The sequence below is a fragment of the Ailuropoda melanoleuca genome, chromosome 4 (assembly GCF_002007445.2).
Source record: "Ailuropoda melanoleuca isolate Jingjing chromosome 4, ASM200744v2, whole genome shotgun sequence".
Lineage (NCBI taxonomy): Eukaryota > Metazoa > Chordata > Mammalia > Carnivora > Ursidae > Ailuropoda > Ailuropoda melanoleuca.
Window position 1 is genome coordinate 119,334,582 of NC_048221.1, and position 17,552 is coordinate 119,352,133.

The 17,552-nt window shown below is 33.9% G+C and overlaps 1 protein-coding gene across 1 annotated transcript in view; it reads left to right on the top strand.

Moving 5' to 3' along the window:
- The window catches only part of MEMO1 (mediator of cell motility 1), a 111,630-nt gene that overhangs the window by 65,124 nt on the left and 28,954 nt on the right, over window positions 1–17,552 (top strand). Inside the window, exons 3-5 of the mRNA XM_011237112.3 lie at window positions 1,571–1,639; window positions 7,644–7,756; window positions 9,684–9,795. Coding sequence (XP_011235414.1) covers window positions 1,573–1,639; window positions 7,644–7,756; window positions 9,684–9,795 — 292 coding nt within the window. The 5' untranslated portion in view covers window positions 1,571–1,572. The remainder of the gene's footprint in view (window positions 1–1,570; window positions 1,640–7,643; window positions 7,757–9,683; window positions 9,796–17,552) is intronic.

Consider the following 17,552-nt stretch of genomic DNA (forward strand, 5'->3'; position numbering starts at 1 on the left):
CAAATGGTATGTCTGATAAGGAGTTTATATCTAAAATATAAAAGAACTTCTACAACTCAGTAACAAAAAAAAGAAATCTGATAAAAACGGGCAGAGGGCCTGAGTAGACATTTTTCCCAATGAAGACACACAGATGGCCAATAGACAACATTGAAAAGATGCTTAGGATCACTAATCATCAGGGGAATGCAAATCAAAACCACATTGAGAAATCACCTTACACCTGTTACAGGGTCTAGAATCAAAAAGCCAAGAAATAATAAGTGTTGGTGAGGATGTGGAGAAAAAGAACCCTCTTGCACTATTGGTGGGAATGCAAATTGGTGCAGCCACTGTGGAAAACAGTATGGAGGCTCTTCAGAAAATTAAAAGTAGAGGGGCGCCTCGGTGGTTCAGTTGGTAAGCGTCTGCCTTTGGCTCAGGTCATGATCTCAGGGTCCTGGATCGAGCTCCTCATTGGGCTCCCTGCCCGTGGGGATTCTGCTTCTCCCTCTGCCCCTCCCCCAGCTTGTGCATACTTTCTCTCTCTAATAAATAAATAAATAAATAAATAAAATCTTAAAAAAAATTAAAAGTAGAATTGCCACATGATCCAGCAATTCTACTACTTGATATTTACCCAGTGAAAATGAAAACACTGATTTGAGAAGATACATGCACCACTATGTTTATTGCAGCATTATTCACAATAGCCCAGATACGGAAGCAACCCAAGTGTCCATCAGTATAGATGAATGGATAAAGAAGATGTGATACACACACACACACACACACAATGGAATATTAGCCATAAAAAGAATAGAGATTTTGCCATTTGTGACAACATGGGTGCACTTAGAGGGTATAAATACCAAGTGAAATAAGTCAGAGAAAGACAGATACAGTATGATTTTACTCATATGTAAGATGTAAAAAAAAAATCAACAAAGAAAAGCAAGAGACAAAAAACCAGACTATAAATACAGAGAACAAACTGGTAGTTTCCAGAGAGGGGGAGGTCAGTGGGATGATGGGTGAAATAGATAAAAGAGATTTAAGAGTATACTTCCTGATGAGCACAGAGAAATGTATAGAATTCTTGAATCATATAATGTTTACCTGAAACTAATGTAACACTGCATGTTAATTATACTTCAATTTTTAAAAAGTATAAAAAATAAAAAAATTAGATAAAGAAGGTGAGTTGTTATTGTAGGATATTTGTTTTGGTCTGATTTGACTTGCTCTTATTGCTGTAAGCGTCTGCTAATACTGAAGAGGAATGTTAAAAACTCATGTATTACTAGTATTACATTAGCAACTTCAGGTAAGCCTTGAATAACTAAATTTAATTGTTCTTAAGACCAAAAAAATTAAAATACTTTTTAAAATTTAAAATTGGAACATAGAACCATTATGTGTTCTCTGTTGCCTGCTAGAGTTTGTGTCATTAGTTACATTGCTTTTTTATCTATACACTCAATTGTCATGTTTACCGTAGGTATTACATTTCTTTCAAAAGGTTTTTTCTTTTGAGAATATCTTGATTTTGAATCTGATGACTAACTTTAAAAAATATTTTGTTTTGTAGCCATGCAGGATATACGTACTGTGGGTCTTGCGCTGCTCATGCTTACAAACAAGTGGATCCATCTATTACGTAAGTAACACAGTCTGGTTGAAGCGGGACAACGTTGGGAATTATGTGCGCTTTGTCACAATAGTAATTTGTTTTGGCATGCTTATTATTATATACTTGATTTCACTAGAGATTTAACTTTTTATATATTTATTATACCATATATAGGTTATAAAAAGCTTTCATACTGTTTTTCATTGTCTGAACATTTAATTTTTACTTTTGGTTTTGTTGGTAATACGTTTAATTCTGCAAATGTTAGAAGGTTAAATGTTTTGGTTTTTAAATTTTTTTTTTTTGAAACTGGGAGGTGAGCATCTTTAAGAATGCAAAGCGCTTTGTTCTATGTTAATCATTTTGTAATTTAAAATTCTTTATTCTACTTGTTAAATTGTGGTTAATGAAAGAAAATAATTTCTCACTGGCACAATGAGGTAGCTGAATTATTTTAGAATCTGACAGTGAATTTAATATGGCATTTGAAGCATGTTAGCTCTTAATTCAATGAGAGCTCTGAAATTAGCTTTAAAAATTTTTTTCTGGCAGATTGAGACTTATTAAGTAATATACTGCTCTCTAAAATAAGTTTGTGAACTTTCAAAAGCTTCTGCTAGAAATAGCCACCCAAATTACTTAATTTGCTGACTAGCATTTTATTTAAATCGTTAATTCACAAATGTGAACCAGTATCAGGCTCTAGTCTATATGCCACTTATACACGCTGTACGAATAGGTAAAATCAATCACTTTAATTCTGTCAAATGTTGTTAGGTGAGACTTGTGTTAGTAGAGGTGAAGCATAAACATTCAAAAGAAATAACTCACAGCAGCCCTTAGTTTAAAAAGAAAGTCTCTCCCCACAGTCTAATCTTTTGCCTTTGAGCGATTTGTTCAAATTTTCAAAACAAAAGAGCTGTTCTTTTTTGTTTTTATTTCATGTGCTCTTTGTTGGAAATTATTTTTAGTAAGTTTTTAATGATAAATAAATGATAGTGTTGCCAGATTGATGAGGTTTTGGTTAGCCCTGCCTCATTTATGATGTTTTGAGGAGTGTCTTTAACAAGTACTTCTTAATACATATTTAATATCCAATTTCAGCTAATTTATTTCATGAATAAGAACAAAAATAAATTAGATTGGAAAGATTTTCAAAAGTTTACTTCATTTCAGCCTATAAATAGCTATAATCAAGGTTAGTTAATATGACAGCCTTTTCCAAACCTATTTGATGATGTTATTTTCTAGAATGTGCTCCTGAATTAAATGTGGCTTAGTAATATGTAGACAGATATAGAACCTATATTGGTAGATGCAGAAAGCATGTATTAAATAAGTTGTTAGAAAGTGCGAATGGAATGAAAAAGAGAAAAAGAAAGAGAGCCAAAGACTAAGGTGATGATAAAAGAGGTGAGTGAAAAGAGAGGCAAATGACGTGTGTAGATGTAATCAGCTTATTTTTGTAATTAATATATAATAATTGAATTTTGAATAAATAAATCTGAAGGTTCGTTAATTGACAGTCATAGCTATATTCTCTTAAAAGTGGCCCTCCTTGAGACTGGCAATGTTTCAGAGTCCTTTGAGAAAATAGAGAAAGAACATCTTTCTGGGAACTATGAGAAGTTTAGAGAAAAAATAACAGTCCAAGAGAGAAGATTAAATTCTCTGCCACTAGCTTCCATTCTTACCTTCCACGCTAATCCATTCCCTACATGGATCATCTTTTGTACTGTCTTGTACTTTGAATGGATCTTTTACCTTTGTGTTATTTTGTAATATCTTGCATGGAACATTTAGAAGATATTTCTTAATTGAATTATGCAAATCTTTTGAATGTTGACATTTCATCATACAGTGCCAAAAAATCACATTTGTTAATATCACCACGAATTTCATCAGAAATATCTCTAATTATTGGGAAGCTGTCCATCTCACCGTGATAGAAGTTTTGCAAAAGTCCCATTTTCACTTAAAAGCTTCAGTTATGTCTTGGGCAATGTTTTCTTTGAAGTGGCAGGCCCGTTTTGTTCATTTTCTAGAAAATTTCTGGCAAATACCTAAATTGGAATAGCCATAATTTGTCCACAGTCATTTTTCGAAGTAAAAATTGTGTTCCATGAAAAAAAGTCTAGTTTAGATCATTCTCATAATCACACAAATGTTTTCCCCAAGACATAATTCTGTATATAGCAAAAGTGCTTTGTGCATTTATCACCACCAATTTAATACATTTTGTCATACAGAATATTTTTATAAAACTGTACTCAGAGTTCAAGATTTAATGAAAGTAAGTGAAACTGGCCTAAAAAAAAAACAACAAAAAACCTTGGTGTGGGTGAAGGTAAAGAATACATGACTAGCAGTACATTTTGATTCCATTACCTTGATCACAGTTCTCATGTGCCAGTGGTTTACCCAGCCTCATTTTTGTACCATAAGTACAAATGTCAACACAGTGGAAAAGGCAAATAAATTCCTGATTATTATGAAAATAGTTTTGATTTTGTGGGCTTCTTGAAAGGGTCTTGTGGAATCTACAGTTCACAATTCGAGAAGTGCTGTGATACAGGGTGATTGGATTTAAATTATGGGTGTTGGGGCAGGCATTTCTGAGGAAGTGATTTTTAAGCCGAGCCAAAGGAACAAGAGCATTTGTGAAGGCTTTGAAGGAGGCTGAGTTGTGTTCCGGTCATCAAGGAACTTCAAGACCAGTATACGTAAACTATTGTGATCAAGGGGTGTTGGGGGGGCGGAGTAATGCAAGATGGGGCCAGTGCATTTGAGACTTTAGAACCCATTTTAAGGAGTTTAGATTTTATCCTCTGATTATGAAAAGTCATTGAAAACCTTTTCAACAGGGGAGTAATGGGATCTGATTTATGTTTCAAAAGGAGTACCTTGGTTGTTTAAGGAATATAAAAATTGATATTTTTTAAGTAAGTTCTTTCTCATATTTATCATTGCAAAGTCTTTTCTTTTTACTAAAACTTTAATTGAAAACCTGGAACTCAGGATGTACTTAGATAGTAACTTGATTTTGATTCCTAACTTTCAGAAAGCCTTTCAAGGTAGAAAAAAGAGCAAAAGTAATCTTTGGGGCCACATGACATTTAATTTAGTTAAAATATCTCTACTTGCCAGGAAACATCTTTAAAAAATTACTTGTATTCCATTATTTAGAATAAGTAGTTGAATATTTATGAGGGCAGATTCTCAGATAACTTATTTATTGGTTGTACAGACTACTTTTCATAGTAAGTAACTCCACAAATGTGAATTCTCTGGAGATATTATATGTAAACTACATTTATTTCTAAGAGAATACCTCTTGACTGTTTTCTGTTATTTCATATTAAGGTTTTTTTTTTTTTTAACGTGTGACAACAGTGATGATGTGCTAATATTTATCAGTTATTCATTTAAAGGCAAAGCACTTTGCAATTAATTGAAGGGAGAGAAAGCGTCATTGTTTCCAATGCCTATATTGCTCATTTTTCTCCAAAATATTCCTGTGGCTTTGGTGTTTATGGATCTAGCAATCTAGCCCCCCCAAAAGAAAATGCATTGTATTTTATTTATTAATTTTCTTTTTGTTAGCGTGTAGCTAACAGAGAGACTCATTTTGAGATTACTACTAATATGCACTTTTTTTGGCCTCCTTTTCAATGATGTTTAGCCTATTTTTGGTTTATTTTTGGGTTTATCACTTATAAGGATTTCTTATTGATGTGACTTAAACCTCTTTTTGCATATGAGTGAGTTTCTATTAGACTGGAAGGAATCGAGTACACAATTGGCTAATTCAGATGATGGAAACTCTTTTCTCCACCAGTCTTATCTTTTCATCTAGGTTGGGTGGAGGGTGAGGCCAACAAAGTAAGTCTGGTATTCCAGGGGACAATTAGGCTTTCCAAGCTGACCTTTGGTGTTTATTTCTGGAGTAGTGCTCATATCTTAGTCACTATTAGAATCTTGTTACACTTACCTAGAAATGTATCTGTGTCTTGAGTTTAAATTGATATTTTAAAAGTCATTTCATATTTTAATTATATATGCTGGATTTCCTAGGAGTGTTCTGATTTTAAATATTCTGTGCCTCTGTCTTGTCATAGAAATGCATTCCTCAATCATAAAAATGCCTTCTTTTTCATACTTTGTTCTTGGTTCATATAATACTTGTCCTTAGGCAAGTCACCTAAACACTCAACCATTATCTATGTCCCACATTAGACTTTGATTCAAAAAATTGTGATGATGATTATGTACTGTAAAGATAGAACATAATGGCATCTCTTTTGTTCATTTAGGAATCTAAATTTGATTTGATTTTTTTTTTTTTTTGAAATGGCTGTTGACTTGCTCATAGTGGTGATGATAAGAAGTGAGTATTGGCAGTGGAGGAGGAGGGGCATGAAAAGAGATAATGGTTTTGACTAGAAATGGCCTGTAGATGAAGTCTTATGTTTGCTATCCCTGACATCTTGAGGAAGTTTTGGGATTCTAAACAGAGAATCTCTCTTTTCCTTATCCACATCTTCCTTACCATCCCTCCACACACCACAGCAAGTAACATATAGCAGATAATACGTTAACTTTCTTAGCTGTAATTGAATTTTATGAAAATAAATATATGCCTAAGCACATTCCTTGGCTTGCAAGTTTTTGATATGGAAGAACTAGCTCATGTCTCAGTCTTTGTCCGTTAATCAAGCAATGAGTAGTAATTAATTTTTTCTAGGTACATAGCTTATCATCTATTCTCTTCTTTCTCATAGTTTTGGTTTTTCAAATCTTTGTATGTGTGTGTTGGGGGGAGATTTCATTCATTTGAATCTGGGAGAACAGAGAAAAATGGATAGTTTTGGAATTTAGATTGTAGTGATGTTTGAGATAAAATGAGGGGAAGTTAATTTTACTCTTGATGTCAAGATAAAGGGATTGTAAAGATTTAAGCTATAGTTTAGCCCAGTTCTTTTCTTTAGCTACAGTGCAAGTAACACATAATCAAGTTTCTTTGTCTTTGAGAATGACTTCTATCTACTTGAATGGGAACAGAGAAACCTTATTATACAGAATTTTTCTCAACAAGAATCCTCTTTTTTCTGCTATGGTAGAAATGTGGAAATAGCTTTATCAGAATGGTTCTTTGTAATGATACTTTGTAGGGAGTTTTAGACACACTGTCACGTGTTTTTATTAAAGTTGTGGTAGATCTTATGAGGCAAGTTTAGAACGTGTTATAATTTTGAGATTTTATTTATAGCTGAAATGTTTTAATTCAATGAATATAGCTATTGAAAACCTTCTGTATCCTAGGCATTATGAATGCAGAGATGATTTTAATCATAGCAGTTGATTTACTCTAGATCAATAAATCAGTAACTAGTATGCCCAGGTGTTGAAAATGGTGCTTCTTCTTCTTCTTCTTTTTTTTTTTAAATGGTTCTTTTAAAGGCCTTCCAAGAAAGAGACAAAGATGAGGAATTGAAATTAATTAACTGAGGAGCAAATCAGTTGTGGGTATTTTAGTTTGCTAGCGCTGCCATAATAAACCACCACGGAGTAGGTGGCTGAAATCAGAAATTTATTTTCTTTCAGTCTGGAGGCTGGAAGTCCAAGATGAGGGTGCTGGTAGGGTTGGTTTCTCCTGAAGCCTTTCTTCTTGGCTTGCAGATGGCTGTGTTCTTCATGCCTCTCTGTGCATGTGTGCCCCTAATATCTCTTCCTCTTTCTTATAAGGACATCAGTCATTGGATTCAGTCCTTATCCGAATAGCCTCATTTTTACTTAATGATCTGTTTTAATACCTTGTCTCCTAATATGGTTACATTCTGAGGTACTGGGGTGGAACTTTGACATAAATTTTAGGGGTACATAATTTAGCTAATTAGTAGGTAATGAAATCAGTCAAGAAAGAAAATGGTGCCACATGTGATTTTTAAAAATTACTTGTTTTTTTCCCTTTTATTTAACAAGATTTGTGTAGAAGTACAATTGTTCTGTGCTTTTGTTGTATATCTCCTAGCCGGAGAATTTTCATCCTTGGGCCTTCTCATCATGTGCCCCTCTCTCGATGTGCACTTTCCAGTGTGGATATATATAGGACACCTCTGTATGACCTTCGTATTGACCAAAAGAGTAAGTATATAGAAATCTTATAGCTTTTAAACAGCTAAAGATTTTTTTAAAATAAGAGTAAATTAATTAAAAAAAAATACGAATATTATAAGTAAAATCTCAGTTTAAAAGATAAAATTGATTTCAACTTATCTGCAAAAAGCAAAAACAAAGAAAGAAGATCTTCTATATGCCTAAAAGACAACTGGAGTTTTTTTTGCCAGCCACAAAAATCTGTCAGGTCTACTAGTCTCCAGACTGTTCATATTACGTGTGTATTCAGGGAAATGTCTTATACTGACTGTACCATGAGACAAGAAATTAGTACCCACAACAACTTGAAGAAAGATTCTGGGCATGTTAGTCTGACTCTATGTATATCACTTTCCTCATTGTAAATAGGTCATGGTGATAATGCCTTTATTTCTTCTCAAATGACTTTTATGGGGGGGAAAAAGTGAAACTCTGAAACAAAAGTGCTTCATAAATCATATTATTTTTTTAACATGTCCTCTTATTTTGATATATATTTTCCATAGGATTCCAGAAATCACATTTTTATTTAGTTGTGTCTCATTTTATGCATCGAATGTGTAAATTAAAATCTTTTGACTTTGTAATAGTATTTTTGGAGGAGTGGGGAGTGTGTGTGTATATATATATACACAACAGTACAGAGAATAGCATAACAATTATTCTTGTACTTACCATCCACAATTGACTCAGAATTTTCCCCTTATCTGAACCCTCTGCTTTCCCAAAAGCCATTTTCATGAGCTTGCTTTGTATTCTTTCAGTCCATCACAGTATATTTTAAGTATGTTGGGTGTTTATTGTTTCAAGAAACCTTGGAACAAATTCTTCTGTAGGATGAAAGAAGCCATTTGCAAAATAGACAATCGCCTCTTTTTTCCTTATTTTTTAGGCCTAATTTTTCATAATTTGGGGTTTTAATTGTTTACCAAGTATTAGTAATTTGTTGTTGGGATAATTTTTACTAAGGAAGCTGGAGTATGACTAGCCTTATTATTCCCTGTGATGCTTTTAGGAAACACACTTTATTTTTAAAACCTTGTTGGGGCATTCAGAACATTTTGGTTTTAGATAGCGTCCTAATGAAGGAATGGGTGAATTTTAATCAGGTATAATTTTGCAGAAGAAAAGTCATGCCATCATTTGTTTGTTTCTTTGATATTGGTAAGCCCATTTAAGGATGTAGTTATAAAAATATTGATTCTGTTCTATGATAAAACAAAAATATTCTTATATCACCTCTTTTACGTATTAAATTTCATCTTTTTCTTATTATATCATATCTATTTTTAAGTATAATTCATCAGAAGGGTCTGAATTACTAGATCATTTTAGAGTTATTTATGGCATGGTGCTATGGTGAATTTATGTTCTGGTCTGTCCCAGAAGCTTAATTTTTAATTCTGAGGAAAATAGCATGCTTAATAGGAATTTTCTGTTCTTTGTATGGCAGACATCTGAGATGGGAAATAATAATCTCATAGATTTTATCATAAAACAAAACAAAACTTAAAAACTATATTATTAGCCTCATGAGTAGGTAGAGCAGTGGCTTTGCCACGTTTTACTAGGAATTCAACTGTGTTCTTGTTGGCATGTGCTGATTAAAGTCAGGGAAAAGCTTAGACCCAGAGGTGATTTTAGATGTAATAAAAAGAACTGATGAACATTTAAATGATTATTTTTATATAACTGTGTAACATATGAAAATGCTGAGTAGTCATCGCATGTATTATTGCTTTGGTATGTAAAAAGCTAGTTTCTTCTTCTTTTTTAAAGATGAAAATGAGGGAGAATATTATGTGGTACTTCTGTCTCTTGCGAAAGCATGTAGTTTTTTGTTACTGAGTAGAGTCTCACAGAATAAGGATATACATTAATGTATTTGTTTTACTATATTTTGAAATCTCTTTAGTTTACGGAGAACTATGGAAGACAGGAATGTTTGAACGCATGTCTCTGCAGACAGATGAAGATGAACACAGTATTGAAATGCATTTGCCTTACACAGCTAAAGCCATGGAAAGGTATATTGATTAATACAGGAAATCCCAGAGAAATCATGAGTATTAATTTCTTTGGAATTATTTTCACTGGGTAAAATAATTATTAGGATAAGGAGATTTAAAAAAAATTTTGTTATTTGAGGCGTGGCGGCTCAGTTGGTAGAGCCTGCAACTCTCAATCCCAGAGTTGTGAGTTTGAGCCCTACACTGGGTGTAGAGGTTACTTAAAAATAAAAAATCTTAAAATAATTTTACTATTTGAAATGATATAAAAATTTGAGATTGGATATTTCTAATGTGGATTGAAGTTGGTTTTGAGTAGTTTGCCTATAAAGACCGAATATGTGAATCGACGTGGTTTTTTATTAGGTGATAATGTTTTAAAAAACATCTGTGTGTGTATGTGTATGTGAGTGTGGTGTGTGTGTGTGTCTATTATTTTATTCATTTGACATTTATCTTGGAATAACAAATTCTTTTATGCTATAAGTAAGTAATCATAAAATTTTAGATTTGGAAGTAACATTGGAGCTCATTTATTTCAGCCTTATGTAAAGTACATGAATATTTTTTATGATATGCTTGATAGATTATTATTTGCTACTTGCTAAAGGTCTTCCAATGGTGGGATGCCCATAAGACTATTAAGTAGGATAGGACAGGGACAATACTTATTTTATTCTCCAGTTGTATCCCATGGCCTAGCACAATGCCCATTACCTAGTAGTCATTAGTTTATTTTGTAAAATGAAAGAATTTTTTAAAGGCCTTTCTTCTTTTAGGGCAGTATTTAAATTAGAAAGTCTTCCTTTTGTAGTTCACATATGTCTAATTTTTTCAACCATTGCCTTTACATCGACTTAATATTCCATATAGAGTTTGACTAGTTCTAAATATGGTGAGATTATTCCTTCCCTGGATCTTGTCATTATATTCTCTTAGTAAAATACATGGTGTATTATATAAGTTAAGAGTAAATATTTGTTGATTAAATGTATTAATGAAGTTCAAGATCACATTAACATTTTTCGTGTTAGTATGGCTTACTTGCTATTGGCTAATGTACTTGTGGCCAGCTAAAGCCCAAGGCTTTTTCATGCAGTTCAGTTGGATTATTTTCTCTTTCGTACTTTGGTTTCTTTTTAACCGTCAATTACTACTGTTTAATTTTTTCTTGTTGGTTTTAGTCTATTATGGCAGTCTTTTTGGATCATTTCCACCCCTAATTCTGTTATGAAAGAGTTATTTAACTTCTCTCAGTCCACATCCATTCATGATGATAACTATGATGCATTGTATAAACCTGAAGAAGTTTCTAAAAAAATCAGTGTGATATTAAATTATAAGCAGTATAATTTTAGGTTAATTGTGTTTTACCACATTCCAATCCTTCATAAATTGTTAAACCAATATATGCTGTTCATTTCTTGGAATGCTAGTATGATCAGAACATTCCATTCTTCAATTACATAGAATAATAGAAAACTTTTGTTATTTCTTGAAATGTTTGCATATTTTGTAATGAGAAAATATATTTTAGACTTAATAAAGCCAACAATATCCTTAAGGAAGTTTTAACAAAATAATATTTTTGTTATTTCAAAAATAAAACATGTAATTTTGAAAATTTAGGAAAATAGAAACTTAAAATTAACCAAAATTCCTGTTCATAATTCCCTCTCTGTTAAATAGCGTTAAACAGCCACTATTAAATGTATCACTTCTCAAGAGATCTTCCTTCTCTCCCAGATTGCATTTGTATCTCTAATACTGACTCTTAGAAAGTATGCAGTACTTTTCCTTTGTAGTCTTTGCTGCACTCACCACCTGTATTAGTTATCCATTACTGTGTGATAGAACGCTCCAAAACTTGTGATTTAAAATCACAACTATTATTCTGTAAATTATTGCTCACAAATTTTGGGTCAGGAGTTTGGTAAGGGACACCTTGCTCTGGTCCATGAGATGTTGACTGAGGTAACTTGAATGGGCCTAGTGGATCCAAGATGGCCTTCATGCTAGCTTTTAGTTGAGATACCTCATTTCTCCTCTAGGTGATCTATTTGTTCATCAACCAGGGCTTTCTCTCTTCTTGGCTTCTCTCTAGAAGGTAGTCTGGATTTCTTTGCATGGTGATTTAGGGTAACCAGAGAACAAAAACAAAAGTTCTTAGCCTCTCAAGGCCTTGGCCTAAAACGACACAGCATCATTTTTATCATATTCTCTTTTTCAAAGCACAAGACAATGTTAGCCAAGATTTAAGGGAAGGAGAAATAAATTCCACTTCTTGATGGGAGGAGTACCAAGTGTATATTCAGGAATTGTTGGTAGCCATCTTTGCAGATGGACTATATCACAGTACTTTTGATGGAAAATTCAGTGTCTCTCCAACATGCAGTACTCAGTCCTCCTAAGATGCCCAGAAATCTCATTCAGTTAGGACCTCAGGTTCAAAGTCCATTACCTTATGATCTGCATTAAGTTGGGATGTGGATGAGGCTCTCTGGGTACAGCTGCTCTTGATTTGGATACCTGTGAACTAAGAAGACAAGTCTTACCCCACCCCCACCCGCCATTCACTCCATATACAATCTTGAGGCAGGAATTAAAAAAATTTTTTTGAAGATTTTATTTATTTATTTGACAGAGAGTGAGAGAGCACAAGCAGGGGGTATGGCGGGGTTGGGTGGGGGAAGCAGGCTCCCCGCTGAGCAGGGAGCCTGATAAGGGGCTTGATCCCAGGACCCTGGCATTATGACCTGAGCCAAAGGCAGACGCTTAACGAACTGAGCCACCCAGGTGCCCTGAGACAGGAATTCTTAGCCACACAGTAGATATTCCCAGTGGAGAGTGAAAGAATGGGAAGCATATAGCAGCCTCTGGTCCAAAGCAATTCTGAAATCTAAGCAGGGAACAGAGAATGTTCTTTGATTAGGGCTTGGTTCTGACTTCTGGTAATGGCTTCATAATTCCTTACTTTTCTCAGCTCTTGGCTTGGTCTTTGGGCTCTTGGCTCTACTTGCTGACTCATTTTTGCTTCTCCATGAGAAATGGGCCTTGTTCACACCTGAGCAGTCATTTCTGTCTGCTTCATGTATGTGGCAGTTTGAAAACTTAAAGGCCTCTTTTCATTTGGAACAGTGTTTATTTTAGTCTAAACTGTAGAACTCCATTAACGTTGCGGGTTTTCTGTATATCAGATAATAAGCTCATTCCATTAGACAGTAGTCATATCCATGGTTCTATCAGTGACAGGACTCTTTCTACTTTGGATCCCAGTTTAGGGTCCTCTAAGGTTCTTAGAAGCCCTTTTGCCTACCTGAGAGAGAATGTAAGCCCTATCTTATTAAGTCTTTCTGTTGTCTTAATAAAGGATTTTACAGATGAGTTTTTGATTTGATGATTGTGAGCCTATGATTTATTGGCAGTGCTCTGGATTTGATCTTTGTCTTCATGTTGTTTCTTTGACAATCTTTTGCTATCTGTAGAGGCTAGTGATGAGAAACAGCTCTTTTCCAACCAAGCAACTCTTGGTTAGAAATATTTCCTTTAAAATTCTGCTTGTAATTCTTTAGCTCATGTTTTCTTCTTTTACCTTCTCATACTTGGCTATTAAGAAGCCAGTGACACTTTGAATATTTTGCCTGGAAATCTTCTTAGCTAGATTTATAGGTTCGCGAGGTATATTTTTAATGTTCTAAGTTATTATACATGTGATCATTATGCTAATTGTTCTGCCAGTATATCATATGGGGCCCTCTTCTCCTGGCCTTATATAGCAGTTTCCTTATTGCTCTAACAGTGCTCTGTCTCCTTTTTGCCCTTCCAGCTTCTGCCTGCCTCAGTGTCTTCAAAGCTAGTGTTTTAGGTTTCTGTTCCAGTAGTACCCTTTTCAAGCACTGCTTTTTATATTACATACTTATTGTAGCATAACCAACCACCTCAAAATGCCTATGTTTTTTGCTATGACTCTGTGAACTAGAAATTTGGTCAGGGGTGAGTGGTGGCAACTTGTCTTTGTTTCATCTGCTGCCAGTTGAAGCAGGCTGACTTAGGCTGAAGGCTCTGGGGCACCCTCACTTCTTGTCTGAGGCTGCGATGCTGGTTGTCTGTTGAAGCTCCTTCGTTCGTCTCGGTGCTCTTCATCTCCACCTGTTGTCACTTATCCTTCAGGGCCTCTCTCTGAACAAGGTATCCCTCTCCTCAGATAGTTGTGGACTATCATGAAGTACATGGCAGTTCAGGGCAGCCAGAAAATAAAACTAGAAACTTTCAGGCATCTTAGTATCTGGGTTTGGAGCTGGCACAGTGTTACTTAGGCCACATTCTCCTCATCCAGGCAAGTTGCAAGGCTAAGTTCAAGGGAAGGGAGAAAGAGACTCTCCTTTTGGTGAGAGGGGTGACATGGGCATTCAGAAGTAGGAATTTTCAGGGATTATACTTGAAGACAGCTTACTGTAGTACCACTGTAGTTAAATAACCATTTTGGTGATTGCCTGTATATGTCTGCCTTCCTTGGTAGTTCCCTAATCTGCTTCCTGCCTGAGGACAGCTAGTCTTCACTGTAGTTTCTGTACCCAGCTCAGGACCTGGTACACAAAAAGATTCCTGTAATTAATTGTTGAATGAATTAATAATGAACTTCCCATAATTAAATATTAAATATTTTTCCCAAAATGAGGCCAAATGTTCCTATTAACTGTTTCATATTATGAACATATTTCCATGTCATTTTTAATCCTTTTTATTGAGTATACATAGAACTTTCTAGAATATGGCTATGTAATACTTTAACCAGTTGACCATTTAATTTTCTAACTTTTCTTTCATTTTTTCACTATAGTCATTACAGATTTTTTAAATTAAATACCTAAGGTATTATTTATAATTCTATGTGTTATCTTAAACAGATTTAAAAAATAATATTCATTAGAACTTTTAAAAGAAATAATGAGTAACATAATGGAGAAAACATGAAATGACCCATAATCTCCTTACTTAGTTAACCCTATTGACATTAAAAAAATACTTGTACAGTACTGTACATGGCTTGAAAATGTAAACAGCATCAAGAAGTATAAAATGAAGAGTTAAAGCCTCCGTGCTTCTGCTCAACCAGTGTTCATTTGATAGCAAAAATTGTTCTGTATATACTAACATATATGTGCTTATGTTTGTATTATCTATATAAGATTTATATATAGACATACTTATTTGTGTAAATTAAAACATGTATACAGGAGATCATGTCTTACATGCTTTATTTTGATCCTTTTTTTCCATGTATTATCTTTACTACTGAAATGCATAATAATTTCTACATTGCTTATAATTGTATTGAAGAGAGTTAGGATATGTAGAAACCATCTATCTTGAAAAAAAAAACTGGTTTACTCTGAAGATTAATAGCACTGGATCCCAGCTCTTCTTTTTTCTTGTTTAGTTCCCTTGAACATCCCCCCACATATTCCTCTGTCTGTATCATTCCCATTTACTGTTTGTTTACAATTTAAAATTTTAATTGTTTTGGGTAATTTATATGCAGTAAAATGTACTCTTTAAGGCATAGAATTCTATGAGTATTGTCAAATTTAGAGTTGTATATATTCATCACAGTCCAGATATGAAACAATTCCTTGCCTCAACTTCACTATTTTTTGTTCAGAAAAATGTGGAGAGTACTTAGGATGCTTTAGTAGCTTCGAAAGTGTTTCATTGAGAAATACGGCACTATAAAACCATTCATGTTCACTGTGAAAGTATCATCATTACCTTCTTAGCCATTTAATACTTTTTGTTACTGCTAATAGTTTGGGACATAGACAACTTGAAAGTACAGTACAGTGTATTTAAATATGTTCCATCTTCTGCTTTAGGTTCTAGCCAGTCTTACAAATTCAGTGTGGTTAGGATTTGATAACTCTTGGAGTACTTAGACTATTATTAAAAAACAGCAACTTGATTTTGCACAGTTTACCCAGATCGTAAAGCTGCAGTCTTTTAATTATTACTTTTATCTATATTGATTATATGTTTGAGTTCTCTGAGTGAGAACTCTACTATAAGATGGCTTTGTATGGTATTAAATAATATTAACTGAACAGTTTTTCCTGTTCTGAACATCTTGCATTCGCATGGTACATTTGTTATAGTTGATGAAGAAATACTGATACATTACTACTAACTAGGTCGATAGTTTAATTAGGGTTCCCTTTTGCTGTTACATAGTTTATGGGTTTTACCAAATGCCTGAAGTCCTTGTTATCTACCATTATTAGTACCATACAGAATCATTTCACTGTCCTAAAAATCCCGTGTACTCTTCTTGTTCATCCTCTCCCACTACATTCCTCCCAGCCATCCCCTGGAAACCACTTACCTCTGCTATCTCCATAGTATATAGTCATATAGTTGGAATCATACAATATGATTGTATGTCATCTATTGGAATCGTACAGTATGCAGCCTTTTCAAGTTGGCTTCTTTAACTTAATAATATACTTTGAAGATTCCTCCATGTCTTTTCTTGGCCTGATAGCTTATTTCTCTTTATTCTGAAGTATATTCTATTTTACAGATGTATCACAGTTTATTCATTCACCTATTGAAGGATTATTGATATAGTTGGCTTAAGTATCTCTCATATTTGTTACTGCTTTCTACTTATTGCCCTTGTTCTTTATTTCTTTTTTGTTTTCTGTTATTCTGCCTTCTGTGGTTTTAACTGAGCATTTTATATGATTCCATTTTTTCCCTCTCAACGTATCAATTGTAGTACTTTTTTTAAAAAACTTTTTTTAGAGGTTGCTCTAAAGTTTGCAACATGCATTTTCAACTAATCCAAGTGCACTTTAAAATAACACTGTACTGCTTCACAGATAATGCAAGTACCTTATATCAGTATTTCCAGTTTGTCCTTCCTGTTCCTGTCATTCATAAGCTATAATTACAGCATATTGTTGCTATTAGTTTTTGAAGAAATTGTTGTATCTTGGATCAATTAAGAATAAGAAACATCAAATGAAATAAGCTGAAGATGTTACTTTATCTTTATTTCTTCTCTAATGTGCTTTTTTCCCCTTAAAGTAGATATGAGTTTCTGACCTATATCATTTTCCCTCTCCCTGAAGAACTTTTTACTAGTTTATAGCTCTGATTTTATTCTCTAGTACTTGCTATTTTGGGTTGAAAAAGGAACTCTTTACCACCACCTCAGGAATACACGAGAGACTCCTTTTATGATGTTTCTTTAAGTCACAAATAATGTATTTTATATATGGGGAGTAATTAAGTAGGCCAGTAAACAAAACTCATTTTGTCCCCCAATGGCAATTCTCCTCCCTTTAGTTTTATTAGTTAATTTATGTAAAAAATGATTTATTGGCAGTGCTCTGGATTTGATCTTTGTCTTCATGTTGTTTCTTTGACAATCTTTTGCTATCTGTAGAGGCAAAAGTTTTTAAAATTTTGGTTAATATGCATCTTTCACATGTTACAGAGCTACTTTACTAACCTGTGTGCAAAGAATGACGGGGAATAGCAAAATAAGCAAACATTGTGTATTTCCTTAGCATATAGCGTGGTAAGAAAGATAAGAAATGTATATAATTAGATGTAATATAATTCAAAATGTATTAAGTGCAGTTGAAGAGTTTATGAGATCCCAAAAAGGGGATGTGGGAGAAGAGAGATATACTTAGGGGAGCACACATGTGGCTTCATGGTATAGACAGCATTTGAGTAGACTTTGAAGATGGCTGTAATTTTCACAGAGTGGG